The sequence below is a fragment of the Lycium ferocissimum genome, unplaced genomic scaffold, assembly GCF_029784015.1.
Source record: "Lycium ferocissimum isolate CSIRO_LF1 unplaced genomic scaffold, AGI_CSIRO_Lferr_CH_V1 ctg60, whole genome shotgun sequence".
Taxonomy (NCBI): Eukaryota; Viridiplantae; Streptophyta; class Magnoliopsida; order Solanales; family Solanaceae; genus Lycium; species Lycium ferocissimum.
This window is the reverse complement of record NW_026726189.1, coordinates 347539-367106: the sequence shown is the minus strand read 5'-3', so window position 1 is coordinate 367106 and position 19568 is coordinate 347539. Positions and strand designations below refer to the sequence as shown.

The window sequence follows — 19568 nt, the reverse complement described above, 5'->3', positions numbered from 1 at the left end:
CGCAAGTATGCCAAGAGGAAATCATTGATAAAGGCGGGATGTCTTCGTTTAAGGCTATACTCTGGTTGATACTAAACCGAAGGTGAGCGGCACATCGGGTGCTCGCCGATAACCCGACTCCTATCGTCCGCGGTCTCGCGAGGTGCCCGCCCGGTCTTCCTTTTCACGATACGGATATCTCTTACTTTGTTCAACGGTATGCTTTACACGTACATGCACCACCGCGAGGTTCGTATGCGTGCGCTTAAGCGTATCTGCATCCGTTACATTCGAGTACGCTTGACTATGATTTGCATCTTTATCGAGAGTCTCGGTTACGGATACTTCTTTCTTACACGACGCGGATTGGGGGGCCCCCGACACACGCGTCGGTCAACGTGCGGATTCTTGTGTTTTTCTTGGGGATAACTTGATATCGTGGTCTTGAACGCCAACCTACCTCTCTCGCTCGAGTGCTTTGAGGCGGAGTATAAGGGGTTGCTAATGTTGTCTCTTTCAAGTCACTGTAAACTTCGCAATCTTCTCTGGAATTACATTGTCCTATTCATAAGGCCATTATGGTATATTGTGACAATGTGAGTGCCATTTATCTTTCGGGAAATGCGGTGCAACATCGTAGCGCACCAAACACGTTGAAATGGACATTCACTTTGTTCGTGAGAAGGTTGCGAGCGGACGAAGTTCGTGTCCTTCATGTTCCTTCCCCATTGCTATCGTTGTCGATATTTTCACCGAGGACTACCACGGGTCTTATTTGAAGATTTTCGGGACGGTCTCGAGGCGTTCGTAAGCCTCCCGTTTCGAAGCTAGGGGTGTGATAGAATATGTAATATTAATTAGAAGATTTTGTAGTCTCTCTTATTTTAGGTTAGCATATTTTGTATATTGTGTAATCTCTTATTTTTAGGTTAGAATATTATTCTCATATTTGGTATATAAACCAATTCAAGTAATGAAAGGAGGCAAAGGAAAATATTTCTTACACTTTCTTCAAGATTTTCACAGTTAAGGATTATACTTTTTTTTGTTTAATTGTTTTTATAAACAAAAAAGACGAAGGACCCGAACCAAAGCTCAAAATATATCAAATTAAAGCCTAAAATAGTGTGGCAATCGTTATGTCTATATATAGATTGAAAAGACCAATAACCCGAACCAAAGCTCAAAATAAATTAAGTCAAAGAGTAAAAAAGTATGGCACCCGGAACTTCAAAATCCTGGATCTGCCTTTGTGTGTATTGTATTAATTTTTTCGTATGTTCTCTTAATTCCTCTTTAGTTTGATTTTTCAATGAATTTCTGAATGGCTATATAATTTCTTTTGGTTCAAAATAGTAACTTATAAATTGGAAGTCTGCTAACTACTAAACTAATGTTTTCCTTTATGGAATCAATTGTATGGGCAATTTATGGACAACTTTTAACACGTAATTTTGCTTAAAGTATGAAAATTGCGAGCATATTATTAAAAATGCTTTATACTTTTGATTTAGTCAATTTATACAAATAAATTTCTTTTGGTCGTCTAACTACTAAACAAATGGTTTCCTCTACGAAGTAAATTGTATGGGCTTTTTATGGACAATTTTTAACATGTAATATTGCTTGAAGTATGAAAATTGCCAGCATATTACTGAAAATGTTTTAATTATTGATTTAGTCAATTCATATAAATATATACATCTGTACATATACCTCTTCGATCTATATTATATTTAGTAAATTATTGATGTCTTTAATAAGCACGCGAAGCGTAGACAAATTCACTAGTTGGAGAAGAAAACTAGAAAAATTCATGCGGGTTTTTGGTAAAAATTTACTCACATCGAGTGTTTATATCAAATTAATACAATTTATCATGATTAAGTGATTTAATGAAGTAAAAGTATATGTTAATTAATCATGATTAAATAAAAAAAACTCTACATCTATACACATGACATGCATATATTATTAATTTGATATAAACACTCGATGTTGTTAAGTTTTGACCCATTTTTGTCCCACATGGCGCGAAATACCTCCAACTGATAGCGTTCCGATAACGTCTAACAAAAAAAGTAGTACATGAAAATTGATCGGCTAATACTAACTCATTTTAAAGTTGTAACGGCTAATACCAAAAAGAAAACTAAAGGCCCAAATTTCTTCAAACAAAACAATGGCTCTCAGTTTTCACTCGTCTGCTCTGCTCTTCAACTCCACCCCTTCAATTCCACTTTCCCCTTTTAAGCAGCAATTCCCCAATTACTCTTCACTCTGTGTTCGTTGTTCCACTCCAAGTTCTAGTAATCAACAAAGTGAAAGCCAAGACTCAAATTCCAATCAAGATGCACCGAAAAAGAAGAAGAAGAAAAGGCTATCTGAACAGTCTTCATGGGAAGCTAAAGATGCCGAAGGCAACGATTATCTTTACAGGCTTGGCGCCGAGGCTGATAATATGAATATCGCTGTTGGTGCTAGGGCTGGTGTCATTGATAGTCTCTTCGCTGGAAATTTCCTCGGGAAAGACTGTAAGAGAGTTCAATTATGCACTTTTTTTTTCTCTTTATCATTACCTTATTAATCTCTTTAAAATCATCTTGTGTTTAAATTGCTTACTCCCTCCGTCCCATATTACTTGTCCATTCTTCTTCCCCACCCCCCCCCCCCCCCGCCCCCCGCCCTTTAAGAAATATACCCTTATCTCTCTCTAATAAATGCACTCTAATCAATACTCCCTCCGTCCCATAATAAGTGTCACCTTAGGAAACCAAGACATAAATTGATTAGTTTTTTTCAATTCTACCCTTAGACAATAAAAGAACGTCTAAATGATGATTGAAAAAGCCACATACTTGTGCATGCTCTAATCAAAAGGTACGAGTAATTTATTTTTATTATATAGGGGTAATTTGGTAAACTTCACATTACATTATTGGTTTCTTAATATGCGTGTTTTTGGCTAAGGGGACACTTATTATGGGACGGAGGGAGTATTAGTTACTGTAAAAAACAATTAATGTTAAGGACAAAATGGGAAAAATTTAACTAATTATATCTTGGTTTTGTAAATTGACAAGTATTTTGGGATGGATGTTTTTAGTAATGTGGACAGCTAATATGGGACGGAGGGAGTAAGTGATTAGTTTGACTGGGCACAAAGTTTAAGGAATAAAATGAGACTTTTTAATCTTGTGGTCCTAAATTAAAGATGTGTTTAATGTACTAAAATGTCCTTTCAGTTTTGTGGTTATAAACTTGTTACGTAGGATGTTTGAATTGTCAACTTACTAAATATAGAAAGAGTTACTCTTTTTGGGACAGACCAAAGAGGAACGTGAGACACTTAAAATGGGGACGGAGGGAGTAATTTTTTTATGTCGTTGTTTTTCAGCGGATATTGTGTTTGATTATCGGCAGAAGGTGACTAGGTCGTTTGCTTACCTTCAAGGAGATTACTATATTGCTCCGGCGTTTCTGGTACATTGTTCTTTTGATGGTTTTTGCATCTTGTTCTGTTAGTTTTAGAGAAAATTAATCAATTTGAGTTGCTCACCCGTTTTTTGTTTTTGTTTTCTTCATGTGAGCAGGATAAAGTCGGTAAGTTTCAGTTAGTGCCGCCATTTTTTGTATCTCCCAATAGCTCATTCTATGCGATCGTTGTGCCTTGCGTATGAGTACTGGTGTTTTGCTCTGCCAAGATGAGTTTGATTCTAGCATTTTAGTTTCCTTTTTGAATCTTTCCTAATGGAGTCAACAGTAGAGATCAGCTTGTTTTCTGATGCCTTCTTACTTATGTATTAATCACTGTTCTATTTGGCTTCTCTTTCCAGTTATCAGTAGAAAGACAACCCTTTCTGTTATAGATTACTAGATAATCTTTTCACTTTTGTGTTATGAATTAACGATGATTAGAGCAGTAATAATGAAAAAGAAGAACACACAATTTTAACATGGAAACCCTCAAGGGGAAGAAAACCACGGCCATCACCACTCTTATCATTCAATGAAAGATGTATTTACAGGATACATAATTATAAAGGAAAGCCATGTATATATAGGCTGCAAAACACCCTAAACCCAGTAGTAATCGGACCACTTATCCAGGTGGAAACGGACCGCTTTGGAACTGCCATTCCCTGCGACCACTGTAGTCGGTCATAGGAACTGGTCCTTATATCTGTCCCACAAAGATAACATTTTGATTGTTCAAAAAAGAGAAAAATCATGATTTGCTAATGTTTCATTTCATATAGGCATTTTCAATTTAGCAGCTAAGGTAGTACTCAATGGGCAAATTGAAATTTCCTTTAGTAAGGGGCTATACAGAAAACTTGTCTTGATGGTTAATTGTGGACTTAAAAGACTACTCTAGGTTTTCTGCACCTGATACATAACATGTTTTCATTTCTCCACAATCCTCTTTCCTTTCGTTTGATTCGGAAGTGTATCATAACATTGGTATAGTAGTTCATATGTCTGGAGGATTAACATCTATTCTTCTATGCGGATTTTAACATGTAAACTTGTTATTTTATGCCTGCACTTTTTTGTGCTATTATTTCAAGTAGAGCTACCTTATTTAAAAGCATTGGTGTTTAACATTTCTTTTTTCCTGGCCTCCTTTCAATGATATATGGAATCTAATCCCTGCAGTGTGTCACATTGTGAAGAACTACATTTCTCATCTTATGAACGCCAAAGTTCCCCTGATTCTAGGCAAGTATGTTTTCTCTTTCCCCTTCTGTTGTTGGCATCTTTCGGATCTTACTAAACTTACTTTATTCTGTGAAAGTGCTTCTTGTACAAGTTTTATTTTTTGATAGAGATGTGTAAACAACATTTTCCTGCACTGCTTTTCCTTCTAAGAAAAACGTGATGCTTCACATTTTATTCTAGTGTAGGACTATCTTAGACATTTTGACTCTTCTTTTATATTTCTTGAATGTGATAATTGCTTTACACTCAACTTTCAATCATGAAACGCCAGACCGAATTTATTTTTTGTCATGCACAGTAGTTAACATGATCTTGATACTCCATGAAATAATGTTAGTTGTGCGGCAAAAGATTTTGTGTTATGCTCTATCAACTTTTAAGCTGAATTTTATGGGGATTTGAGAAGATATTATTATGATGATGTTTTTGTAACAGGCATTTGGGGAGGAAAAGGTCAAGGCAAATCATTTCAGACCGAACTGATCTTTCAGGCAATGGGAATTGAACCTGTCATTATGTCTGCAGGAGAGCTTGAATCAGAAAGAGCTGGTAGAATTTTTTTTTTAACTGTATGAATTGCTCAAGAATGATATAGATAGGAATACTCCATACTTTGGAACTTATTGACTAGACTTCGAACTAGAGTATTTATCATGATCCTTGGGCAAAAATACAAAAAGAAAAAAAACCCTTGCAACTAATAATTCTGAACTGACAAGCCAGGGCAGAAAATTACACTATGGATGTACAAAAGTGACTTGTGATATCTTTCTTTCTGGGATATTTTCTAGTATGATTTGAAGAAAAGAAAAATTAACCTGGTCGATGTTAAGACTCTGTTTGATGAGTTTTTGATGCAAGATATGGACACAAAACTAACTCGTTGTCGTTCCTCCTTTGAAATTGCTCCCATTGTCATATCCAGGAAGAGTCTGTAAAACACTGACTACCTTTTTTAACAGATTCTTTTACTAAATTTATTATCACGAGTGCTATGCGTAGTTAAAGATTTTTCATAGAGGAACCAAGATTTACTATTGCTGGTTCACTAAAGTTTGATTGACTTAAATGAGCATATATATATCCATAAGCTAGAGACTTCACTTCATCCAACAATATTACAGGTTAGAACGGTAGATGGCATTGCTGTAATGAGACACAAAAATTTACTAGCATAAACTCTTCCTACTCAATTTTGAGGACTCATAGTATGACCATCTCGGATGATGATCATATTTAGTTTCTTTTTTCTGATTACCTTCAAGTGAAGAGCAAAATTTTCCAATTCTAAAAGCTGTGTTTTTTCCTATCCTTTTTTATTTATTTATTGTTTTTTACTTGTACATGTTATTTACTTATTTTGCTTTCCATCTTTCCTCTAACAGGAGAACCGGGAAAGTTAATACGTGAGCGTTACAGAACTGCTTCTCAAGTGGTTCAGAACCAAGTTAGAAGCTTTACTGCTTTTATTACTGGTATATGTATATGTTTGTATGTCTGAGTCCTGTTATTCTACATAGGTTATGCTATAATTTATGTTATATGCTATGACTTATTAGCTGTTTTAATTTGACACATACTTATTCATTTTCTTGTTTCCTGTTGTCCGTGACAATGGTTCATAGGATGACTCTCTCTGTTACTTTTTTTCTGTGAATAGAAATTCATAAAGAAGAATAATAGTAAATAGAAGCTTTCACTCTACGGAAAAGGCTCAAATATGCCATCCAACTATCGGAAATGGCTCATTTATGCCACTCGTCAATAGTTTGGCTCATTTATGCCATCGAACTATAGGAAATGGCTCATTTATGCCACTCATCAATAGTTTGACTCATTTATGCCATCGCCCGTTAATAAAAATGACTCATCTATGCCATATTTCATTAAAGCTGGTTTTACAATACCATATATGACACGTGGCCTCTAGCTAGATTATGGTTGTAGGTGGGTAAGGTGTATGGGTCGGATTTTTTTATTAATTTGGTATTTAAAATTGGGTTGGTTTAATTAAACGACGTAGACCTCTAATTGGAGGCCACGTGTCATATCTGGTATTATAAAACCGGCGTTAATAAAAATGGCATGGATGAGTCATTTTGGTAACGAGCGATGGCATAAATGAGTCAAAATATTGATGAGTGACATAAATGAGTCATTTCCTATAGTTCGATGGCATAAATGAGTCATTTCCTATCGTTCGATGGCATAAATGAGCCAAACTATTGACGAGTGGCATAAATGAGCCATTTCTGATAGTTGGATGGCATATTTGAGCCTTTTCCGTTCACTCTATTTATCTCCTTTTTTTTTTTCTGTGCTCCCCCACAGTGCTGACGCATTACAATCCAAGTCAGAGGTAACTTGTTATTGGCTTCCATCCTCGAACTTCTCGTTCTTTGTTTTCCTTTTCTTCTTCTGTCATCTTCCCTTTTGTTCCTTTGCTGCTCCATCCTCATTTTTGTTATCGACACCAATTGCTGCTTTTTTCTCTGTCGCCCCCCCTTCCACCCCTTATTAGTGATTTTAGAGATCCAAGCAACTCTTTTTCTCTCCCTCCTGTTTCCTTTTCCTTCTCCAAGCAGGGGTTTCTTATTTCCCCTATCCTCAATCAATCCTTCTTTGCCTTTCTGTTCTTTCCTAGAATCATGCATTCAGGCCATCTGCTACAGGAACAACTTCATTCAGTTCTGAATTTCATTTCTCTCATCTCCTTTGAAGTTCCTATCTTTGCCCATGACACCAACAGTCTTCCTCAACTCTTTCTTTTCCCGTTCTTATCTGGCATTCACTCTTTTCTGCTGTTGTTCACACCGGCTGCTTTATGTCTTCTTTTTCTTCTTCCATGGTCTTATCGTCTCTTTCCTTTTTCTGACTATTACATTGTTGATTTGAGTGTTTTTTTAAACCATAAGTGTTAAAATATTGTGTCACTTTGAGTATGTTTGCTTTAATAATCTTAATGGAAGAACAATGTTGCTACTCAAATATAACAAGAGTATCGTATGCTGCAGCCACCCCCTACCCCCCAAAGGTGTAGTCCAGTTATGTGCTTCTGGTGCATTTTACTTTTCTTTTTTTTTTTTTTTTTTTTTTTGGTAATGACTAGCAAGATCTATTGTTGACTTCTTTCTAAAATGTCTAGTGTCTTTAGATTTGCTTTCACAGTTTAAAAACTGGAGATTAAGTAAGAGAAAACATGGCTGTCATGAATTTTCTACATCAATGGTTCCAATAGTCATTATAAGTTACAAATGAAAGCTTATTTAATGTTACAATTAAAAGCTTATTCAAAACACTATAACAAAGTTCCAAATGGATATATGTGATAAATATGAGCTCTCCCGATATTGCAGAACATATATTCCTTCCATTGTTACACAATATTTTTCATTCTCCTAGGTGAAAAAGAAGCAAAAGAGCACCATACACACATACACACACCAATTTTAGATTGAGAGGCAATTGGAAACAATTAAGAATAAGACATCCATGATATTGCATGCTTTTGAGAATGTATACTTAGTACACTGAAAAAAGTAACTTAACAGCTTAGCATACCCATTTATTGTCTGTTTCAGTCATGAACAAATGTTACAAAAGCATGCATATTTAATTCTGGGTTCAAAGGCGGAATTTCCTACTAATAGTTGCACAGTAGAATGATTATTAAAAAGGCTGTGGAATCAATTATTATCCTGCATATAGCAGAATTTCTTCCACTTCATATATGCGGCTCACTAAGTTGAAGTTTATGAGTTTTGTGCCTTACCGAAATATTATCTTTTTTCCTGCTCTAAGTCTCTCTGGAGTTTTTCATATTGTTTAAGTGAACTCCTAATGAACTGTGTTATGGTTCCTATTGCTTGACAGGGGAAAATGAGTTGTTTGATGATCAACGATATTGATGCTGGCCTTGGTAGATTTGGTAAGCTATATTATTTTACTTGGATGTATGAATCTACACTTGTTGGCTTTTCTTTTTCACTTCCATTAAGCATCTCTTCGGTCTAAATGATTGTATATCTTTCAGCTCTCTTTTTGACCAAGAAGTAAATGAACTGACATTCTCCACTAAAGAGATTGCTTTTTTTCCTGTGAAGGTGACACTCAAGTGACAGTCAACAACCAAATTGTTGTTGGAACTCTGATGAATTTGTGTGATAATCCTACAAGGGTTAGCATAGGCCAGGACTGGAGACAATCAGATATATCACACAGGATTCCTATAATTGTGACAGGAAATGATTTTTCAACATTGTATGCTCCCCTAATTCGTGACGGGAGAATGGATAAGTTCTATTGGTACGTTCCCTCCTGTTATCCTAATCGTTCATTGGCTTCTTTTTGTGCAACTTTGGAGTATGTATAGGAGTCACGTGATTACAACTTCCTGGAATTAATTATTATTTTTGAACATGTGAGGTTAAGTTTTATTGATGTAATCAGCACCAAGATGGTGCTGAGAAGGTTACATCCAGAAAAACAAAACCAGATTTTTCCTATCTAACTTTGCAGTGGAACCAACAAAATATAACAAGGTCTCCACATCATTTACAAGGTCAAAAATACAACAAAAGCTAAGGAATCCTTCCTAGGTTTAATTTTTGGACCACATTGAGAGTATAATAAGGGTAGAACATCTATTATTTTTTATGAACTACCTGATGGTCCATTTGGATTTAAGATAACACGATTTAACTTCTCGCTTTCAAGTTTATGAATAAGACAATGCCCCTGAAGCTAATATTGGACAGTGCTTAAAGTATATACTCTTTTTGATCAGGAAAATAGTGATTAATGTGTATACTTTGGATATTCCTTGTTGATTTTGAATCATTATAAATGTTATGCTTAAACTGAAGTAAAATTCTTGATCAATCAAAAAATAGTAATGCTAATAGAGAAAGCATTTTAACCCTTTGCAAATGAATTTGGATGTTCTCCATGGATAACAATTTAATGTAATACATTTCATGGCGATGTTCTCCATGGATAACAATTTAATGTAATACATTTCATGGCGAGTAGTGACTATTTGCTCTTTTATGATATAGGCAGCCCACCCAAGAAGACATCGTGAATATTGTTTGTAGAATGTACGAGAAAGATGGCATAACAAGTGATGAGGTTGCGACTATTGTTAGTACATTCCCAAATCAAGGTGACAAACCATCCATGATAGTTATTTTATTCCGCTCTCATGACACATATGCAATTTTTTGACAGTGTTTTGCTGGCTCACACTCTATTCTCTCCCTCATATCTCTAAAAATAAACACTATTTATAAGGTATAATCGTTCTTTGGGTACAGAAACTAGGACATATTTCAATTTTTATCTAATAGATGGCCCAAGTATGTTGTGTTTACAGTACTTTCAGGACTTACAATGGTACACCATCACATTGTTACATATGTTATTATGAGACTATGGATTGGCTAAGAATTGGTTAACTATTACAGTTATAAAGGCCTTTTTTCTCACATTTCTTGTTCATCTCTTGGCAGCATTGGATTTTTATGGAGCTATGAGATCTAGAACATACGACCAGTCCATCCTAAAGGTAATCTAATTTGAGCAGTGTCATTTTACTTTATTCATTGCCTCTTTAACCTTTAAACTAATCCTCTATCATGTTTCGTAGGTGTCTTCTTGAGATTTTTCTTGTTGAGTTAGTTGGTTAAAGAGCCCTCTCATTTTTTCAGAGGAAAGAACAGTTAATGTTGCTAAAAGTTTCTCTATCGAAGTCCATGGAAAAAGTAGAGTTATTTGTCTGATTAAATAGCACTTTGAATTAGTTTTCAGATGATGGAAAAAGATGTAATTTGGTGAATAATGACATTATTATCTCTGGGGCAATTGAACAAAAATGTCAAGGTGCTGGATTATGATCATTGCATCTCTTGTTCCTGAAGCAAAGTGTTCTATAAGATGATTTTATGTCAATAAAGAGTAATAAATAAATAAATCCATGGTAAGCTCAGAAAAACGCCATTCCACATTTTCCTTCTACCCTGAAAGACAACTAGATGACCATGCTGAGGTATAGCTAAAAAGGTTCATGCTTTTTTGTATTTGGTTTTCTGGTTGTCCATGGATTCAATGGTGAATCCTTTTAAGAGAAGTTCATTAATGTTGTAAAAACTTATCAGTAGACAGAAATATGTATAAATTACTCTCCTCAACTCCTTTACATTTACAAAGTATGAGTGTTTCTTTAATCCATAGTAGATTCACATGGTTCTGCATGTATAAATTATTTACTCTTCAACTTTTCTCAATTTACAAAGTTTGGCTGTTCTTTAATCCATAGTTGAACTCTTGAACCTAAAGTAATATGATCAATAAAGCTCTTGGGATTGAGGTGTAGTTGTTATCATTATTGTTGTAGAGTAATGTTTATTGTTTCTCAGGAAATTGACGAGCTACAGAACAAGTGAGTTTATGATAACTCGATATTATATTAGGATTATTTTGAATTTATAAAATATAAAAGAAGTTGAGATTTTAGTTATTGATTGGTCATAGAATGATCAGTAAGAGACTTGCTAGTCTATTGCAGTACCGTAGGGGCAATTCTCATTGTTTTTGGTAGTTTTTTGTAACTAGTGCTTAAGATAAGATGCAATTTCAATATTTATAGTATTCCTCCATGATGAGTGATGACTGGCTCTTGGATTCGTTAAACCAGCCAGCAAGTATTGCAACTTAGTTCATTCCACTTTTATAAGTGCTCAAAAAGGTCTATAAGAAAAAACAATTCCTATGAACATATGCTTCATCAATTGTTTTTGCTTGTTAATGGTGATTACAGCTAATTTTTTTGTGTTTGCTTCTTCTTTTCTGCCACATTGGTACACAAGTTTCTAATCTAACACCAACTTTAAAAGCATGATTAAAATATCAGTTTCTCTTTTGTGCTTTCCACTTTTATGTAGTGGGTTGAAGACTCTGGAGGTGCTGAAGATATTGGCAGAAGATTTCTTCGACAAAGAAAGAAGGGAGAACTCCCAGTTTTTGTTCCTCCAGAGGTAAAGCATTTTCTGTTTCCCTTCCTTTTTCATGACAATTAAGGCAGGGGCAGTTCCGATTTTACTTTTTCTTATTAAAATTTTACAAATAACACAATCTCTTTTCTTACATAAAGAAGAAAAATGAGAAAAAAGGGGAAGTGGAGAGGGGGGAGGGGAGAGTAATTTTCCCTATGGTCTAAGCACTAACCTTCATTAGTTCAGAAGTATAGGGGGCCGGAGGAATTAGAGGGATAGCAAGATTTAAAGAGAGGAACCAACTGTTAGGTAACATCTTAGCGCATGGAAAATGAAATGTGCTTTTTACTGTAAGTTATGGGACTCGGGGAGAGACTATCTAAGGGAAGAGGATACTCAAAATCAAGAGTGGGCAGAGGGGGTTGGTTTTGACCAAAGCTGTCAGATCCAGAACACTGATTTTTCTGGTGGAGACGCAGGTGTAAAATGTTAAGGTGAGTAAAGGGAAAACTGGTCTAGTCACTGCTCCAAATAGCTGAAATGAAGCACCTTGTTTGCAAAATCATTGCAGCATGTCAAACAGTTTAGGAATACAAATTTAAAGATGAATCTATGGTCAAATAAGACGAGTAAAAGGAGATGAAGTCGCGCAAGATGATCTGTTCATGTCCTAAGTACATCTCTAACTGCACCAGTCTATAGGTGTAAAACCATGATGATGAAGGTGTTAAGAGGAGCGAGATATAGATAAAATCGCATGAAAGGACTTTGTCTAAAAACCTACTATCTTCAGAACCATACAAAGTAGAGAAAAGTAGAACACAATGGAAGCAAAAGATCCATTTGGCTATACCAACTAGTTGGAGTTAAGACTTGATGATGAAAGTAATATTATATTCGATTCAATGTGTACTAGAAGTCTCTTTAGTATGTTTAGAGGTGTGTATATTAGTAAAAACTATAGAGAACTTCTAGTGTTAGAGACCATGTTATTAGACATCGGAATAAAATGGGTCAAGATGAAGCTGAATAGATATTAAATATTTATATAACCGACCTCAACTAATTGGCATTTGCAGCATAGTAGCAGTTGATGTATGGAACTATGGATAATCAACTCCTTAGTCACCCCTGCCCCTCTACTGCCAACACACATCCCACTTCTCTGCTCGTAGTTTGTCGAGCATTCTAACTCTTTGGGCCCGCCTTCTTATTCAGGGTGTTTGAGTTTTTCAATCCCAACAGTTTCTTATTTCTGTTTCCATTCAGTCCTTCTCAATTGTCATCAACAAACTCAAAGTTGCATTTTCAAACCCTTTGATTGTCACCCCCAATTATGCCCAGGGCCATTAGCAATAAAGTCATATCTCATTTTCCTACCCTTTTACTGATACCACTGAAATTATGGCCAAGTTCCTTAATGTGGCAAGTATATTGTTTTGTCTTTATCAAAATATTCTTTTACGAAATTCAGAGTTTTTTGAAATTTTGTTTTCTTACCTTACCTTCACTTGAAATAAAAGAAAAAGAACCATGCCAAGCAGGAGTAGCTGGGAAAAGGATAGTGGTTTGGACCAAGTTTTGAATAAATATGAAGTGTGATGCAAATTTGATTATGTCTGGGATAAGGCACGTCAACTTTTGGCCCGTGATGGGCACACTTTGTATAATTTGAGGCGAAACCCCTTCTCTAATTATCATGAGGAAAAAAAAAAAAAAAAACTAAGTGTGTTCGTTTTCCTTGAATACGGGGTTGTGATGACTTATCTCCAGCAGTTCTCCCGGCGTTGAGATGACTCGGAGCCCTTGTAAAAGTTGGTCTCAGGCAATAACGACCATTTGCTACTGCTAATGAATCATGCAGTGGAACAGCATTCCAAAACCTTGTCAGCTTCCTATCCTTTGAGTCAAAACTAGGAGGGTCAATTATGGGTTGAATAACTAGTTATAAAACAACCTGCCCAACTCAAGTCTGTTTCTTGGACAATTTCTTGTGACAATTATGTATAGGAAATCTTTCTATCCATTCATTTCGTTCTTTCCTTTTAGTTTTAGTTAGAAAATGGAGTAAAGTTATTGAGTTCTTTTAGCTTAGGTCTTCACATAAGCAGGGTTGAGAATCAACATGAGGACTAGCGAACTACTCAATTTTAGCATACTTCAGCCAATAGAACGGTCAATTTGGGTTCAACCCACCGCGACTGTCCTTGATTATAAGATCACTAACTTGGCTTGTCAAACTTTGGGCAAGTCCGATAATCTTAAGCTAATTTTAATCTATAGTCAGAACTCTAGTTACTACTACTCATCTCCGGCGTATACTTTTCTTATGAGGATTTCGTTTAATCTACCATATCTTGTTAAAAAGTAAAATCGTTTACTTATTCTGTTGGTTTTATTCTCCTCTTGTACAGCAAACGATCGAAGCCTTACTTGAATCGGGATACTCTCTTGCCAAAGAACAACAGCTGATTATGGAGAACAAACTTTCAAGAGAATACATGAAGAACATGGATGAATAGTATGTAATGCAATGATGTGGGTTAAAGAGGCTTCAGGTTGATTTTGTGTATGTCATTGATTGAGTAACAGTAAAATATATTATCCAATCAGGACGTACTTGAAAATGGGATATAAATTTTGTTTTTCGTTGCAAGAGAGTTGAATTTTTCCTCCATATTCCTTTAAATATTTTTTGTTACTGACTTGTCACTCTGAATCCCAAAATATGGACACCGCAGAAGCCATTTTAGCGAAATAAGGATGAAAAGCACAATCTTTATTGCTTAAGTAAATTATCCAAAGTTATTGGCTCATTGCTGGATTTTAGCTAGTTCCGACTGCATTTATTCTTAATATATATGAAGTTCCATTGCTTCTGATTGCTACACTATCAGAAGCAATTGTGTCCATAAAAGAAATATTCATTTCTTAACGGCCAAGGTCCCCTTCTACTGTAACAGGAGTTAAGGTAGTTTACAAATGGACCATTTCCTTTTCCTGATGCCCTCATTTTGCTAACTGTATTTTGGCACGTTTGGGATGGAACCATTCTTTTGTTGGGCTCACTTGTAATTTAATGGGGTTAAGCTAGTATACAAATGGTCCATTTCCTTTACCCATAATTTGATGAGGATAGCATCGGCTCACTTCTAATGGGAGCCAGTTTACAAATGGTCCATTTCATTTCCCCATAGTTTGATGGGGATAGGATGTTGCCTTTTTTTTTTAGTTTTGGGTATTCCTTCTTGGCGTCCGACCATACCAGTGACGAATCAAGATTTTCACCAAGGGGATTCAAAATATAAAGAACACGTGAAGGATCCAGGGTTCAATATCTACTCTACATCCATAAGAAATTAATTTTGACATTGTATATACAATGTAATTTCTCGATGAAGGAGAGTTTGGATAAACTCTTGGGTCCGATTAATCTAGGTTCGCGCCGGAAAGTTCTACTTTGGGAAAAGATGTTCCCTACCGAAGATGACTCTATTTTGGCGGTTCGAACCCGAAAAGGTTAAAAATTGTAATGGTATTTACCATCTCACTATAACTTTTGGTGGTGATAGGATGATGGTAACTAACTATACTAGGCACTTTTATGATGGAAGCCTTCTTCATTAGGCTCAGCTTGTTGTGAGAAGCCCTTTTTTCTTCCTTCTCTTGTAACACCCTGTATCTTTAACCTAAGCTTTGACCATGATCCTAGACTTATAAAACCGTAGAAAGAATGTGAGAATTGAAATTTCCTCTTCAAATGTAAGATAGTGATTTACGCCCATGAACAAAAGAGACGTATTTCGCTTTACGGCCGTATTTCAAATCGTAAATCGAAAACCAAGAATTTCGAACATTCCGGAATTTGACATTTTGATGTCACATGGTTAAATACGGACCGTATTACGTTTTACGACCTGTATTTCAAATATATATTTGGAATTTGGGAAAATTTCCTTGATAAAAGTTGTAGAGCATTGAAATACCTTTCCAACGGTATATTATGGGGTCAAACGGACATCTGTACAAAAAGAGTTAGGCGGCCATTTTACTGAAGAGATGCGGTCACAGTACCATATGTCAAAATACGGACCGTATTTCAAAATACGGCCCGTATTTCAAAATACGGCCAGTATTTAACTGGGCTGAAAATTTAATTTTTCCCAACAGTATATATTCTCTCCATATCGCTCTAATCATTATTTTTCATTCCTTCAAGCCCTAGTAACGACCTCCTACCCTCTCCCATCATCAAGAACACCAAGGTAGCCTACTTTCTAATTATTCCAAGTCAATTCTAATACATATCCTTGTAATCTAAATAAGAAATCATCATTCCTAACACTAGGGTTTTCAAGAAAACCCATCTCGAAGGTTCAAGAATTCAAGATTTTGGAAATCTCTTCAAAGCTCAAGTCTTTAATTCAAGTTTTGGAGCGACTAAGGTATGTAGAGTTACTATCTACGCGTGGGAACATCATTGTTCTTCCCCACGCCTCCTAATCCATAAAGTATGAAACTTTACAAAACTAGGGTTTCTATTCTATACCGTATGCTCATGATAACCCTAGTCCGTATCATGATTATATTATGTATGAATTGTTATAATTCCGTCATTGAGTTCTTAATATTTCTTTATGATTATTGAGAATCCGTCGTAATCCATGAAAACCCATATCTTGTATTCCATGGGTTCTTACGTACATGTTTTTAAATAAAAATGCTTATTTCATGAATATCTCATGTCTACAAGTTTTCATGCAATTGTATTTTATAACTATGTTCATACCATGACTCAAGATACGTACATCCTAAATACAAGTTATTTCATGAAACCATGTTTACAAGTTATTTCATGAAACCATGTTTACAAGTTATTTTCGTGAAATCATGATTACAATTCACGAAAATCATGGGCTTCTTAGCCAACTATATTATGTTCATGTTTTGGGAGTTGCACGAATTACGAGAAGGCTCGTATAGCACTGAAACTACGTAGCCACCGTAGGACGAGGATCGCTCCGCCCGCCAGGGGACGATACCTTAATTTTTTACGAATGGATCCATCGAGGCACGTTACCACCTCGTACCACCGGCAAGGTATGGGGGCTCCGCCGTCCGGCGAGGGTACCGGACTCCACGTACCCACGTGGTGATATCATACGGTCGGTTTATGAAATGCTCTCCTCACTTATCATGTTTTACTTATGTTATATATATATATGTACTCATGCTCGTTCAAGTTCGTATCCGGAGTTTCGATTTCGGTTCTTATCATGTTATTTCATGTCCCATGTTATTTCATTCGATTAACTTTTTTACATACCAGTACATTCACCGTGCGACGTCCCCTTTTACGCCCGGGGCGTATTTCACGATGCAGTGTATCGATATACAGGACGACACGTACGCTCGGTAGAGAGCAAACATTCGTATCGCTATCGCGAGCCCCATCTCATTCGGTTTAGTCAACGCTTTATTTTATGATTAGTTATGCATCTAAGGTATACTAGGGGCCTCGTCCCAGTAAGTATGTTTTCCTCCGACCATGATAGAGGTTTCATAGACTATACAAGTCGGTTATGTTATGTCAGACATTCGGAGTCGTATAGCCATTTTGGCTCATTCATGTTATTTCCGCACTCATGTTTAAACAAGTATTTTTATTAAGTATTATGACTTACTACGTTTTATAAAGGCTCATCATGCATTCACGTTATATTCCGCTCATGTTATGCCTCATGATGATTCGGCAAGCCATGTGGTTCGCTCGGTCACATGCAGTAAGGTACCGAGTGCCGTGTTTCGCCCAGGCCATGGTTTGGGAAAAGATGTTCCCTACCGAAGATGACTCTATTTTGGCGGTTCGAACCCGAAAAGGTTAAAAATTGGAAGGGTATTTACCATCTCACTATAACTTTTGGTGGTGATAGGATGATGCTAACTAACTATACTAGGCACTTTTATGATGGAAGCCTTCTTCATTAGGCTCAGCTTGTTGTGAGAAGCCCTTTTTTCTTCCTTCTCTACTTGAGTTTATTGTTTGTCTCTACTTCAATATTTGTATATGTATGCCAAGAATGAAGTGATTATCTCCTGAATTATCAATGCATAAATTGGACTTCTCAATCGAGTTGAGATTCATTTTTTTGCACGGATTTCCCTTCAAAGGTGCTGGTTTTTTATTTTTGTCTTTTACTTAAAAAAAAGTAGCTGAAAATATCCCGAGGTTCTGGGTTCGAACCCCACTCTATCAAAAAAAAAAAAAAAATTACAAAGCAAGGCTTCGCGAAAAGTCTGCCTTAAGGCGCAAAAAAAAAAGAAAAAAGAAAAAAGAATCTATTTCCGTAAGGCAGAGGTTTGGTGAATGCAGTAAACATTTTCTAGCAATTTATTTAAGAGTTCTATAGTAAAGCAATTTCGGAAACCTCCATATATTCCTATTTTTTTGCTAAACCAACTTTCTATGCATAAGGAAAGGTAAGTTCCTATTTTTTTGCTAATATATTCCAAAACGATTACATCTAATTTCAACACTATAACTTCATCCCTATAAAAGGTATACAAAACATTAATATATATAAAAAGCAAATTTTGATCTTATTTATATTGTATATGTATGATAAGTAATATTTTAAGCATATGCACTGTTGTAGTTAAAAAAATATACAAAATATTGAGAATATACATGGCTGTAATTCTTTTTTATTATATAAATATCAGATAAGTAATATTTTGAAATTAAATTTATGTCAGAAATAAACTTATACAAAATATATATCATGCATATGTGAATTCTTTTGATACTGTTTTTATATCGTATATACATTTTATTATGCCTTGTAGAATAAATTTTATATACCTCGTATAATTTTGTTATACATTGTATACATCTTATTAAACCTAGTATACAAATCATACCCCACATATAATTTTATTATACCTTGTATGATAATTTTTTATACCTCGTATAATTGTGTGCTTCAAATAATATTTATATTTGCAGTTATAGCTCATATAATAATTGTCTTTCAAATATGTTGTTTTGAAATGTATTTGCTGGATCTTTTTTTTATTAAATATATTTTTTAATTTTTTAATAAATACTTTAACATAAGTCAATCGATTTTTTTCTAACCTTAGCCTTGCCCATTCCTTGAAAACTCTCAACAACCATTACGGAAAAATGAAAATGAATAAGAAGATGTAGTAGCAATTGAGAAGTGTATAATAAGAAAGAGAAGTAAAAAAAAAGAAGAAGATGTTTATTTGTTGAAGAAGAGAGATAAATGATATAATAGAGATGAGTTTATCTCCTAAAGTAGGGAGATAAATAATATTAATAAATAATGAGTAAATATTATTGAATCCCTAATTTAAAGGGATTTCTTTTTAGTATAATATTTTCCTTAAAGGTATAAAATATTATTTTTGAAGAACTTTAAAAGTTGTGCTATTTATGTGCCTGTGCTCTAAAAGCTTGACTTATGATGTAATTTTCTCTTGTACTATTTCCTTGGTTCATATGATGCATAATGCATCACTCCATGTTGGGGTGTCAAATGGGCAGGTTGGGCTGAAATTTAGCATGTCAAAATGAGTTGAATTAATAAATAAGGGTCAATTTACAGGATTGCCCTTTGTTGGGGGTGGTCTTTAATTTTTGCCCCTCAAATTGGTGGTCTTTAATTTTTCCCCTTCGCTAAAAATCCCTTGGTTTCGGGTTCGAACTCTCGCTCAGTCAAAATTTTTAAAAAAATCGTAAGGTAGAGTTTGGATTCACAAGGCAACTCTGCCTTGCGAAAATTCCTTTTTTTTTTTTACTGAGCTGGGGTTCTAACCCAGAACCTCAGGGTATTAGGTGAATGGAAAAAA

At 35.3% G+C, this 19568-nt stretch overlaps 1 protein-coding gene across 1 annotated transcript; it reads left to right on the top strand.

Moving 5' to 3' along the window:
• The first annotated feature begins 2106 nt into the window (after positions 1 to 2106).
• On the top strand, positions 2107 to 14370 carry LOC132045090 (ribulose bisphosphate carboxylase/oxygenase activase, chloroplastic). Its single transcript, XM_059435614.1, has 12 exons — positions 2107 to 2513; positions 3377 to 3462; positions 3573 to 3582; positions 4639 to 4701; positions 5137 to 5250; positions 6087 to 6148; positions 8575 to 8629; positions 8805 to 9006; positions 9759 to 9865; positions 10212 to 10267; positions 11643 to 11735; positions 14108 to 14370. Exons 1-12 carry the CDS (start codon positions 2162 to 2164, stop codon positions 14213 to 14215), a joined length of 1308 nt encoding a protein of 435 aa, XP_059291597.1. The 5' UTR covers positions 2107 to 2161; the 3' UTR covers positions 14216 to 14370.
• Positions 14371 to 19568: the final 5198 nt, after the last annotated feature.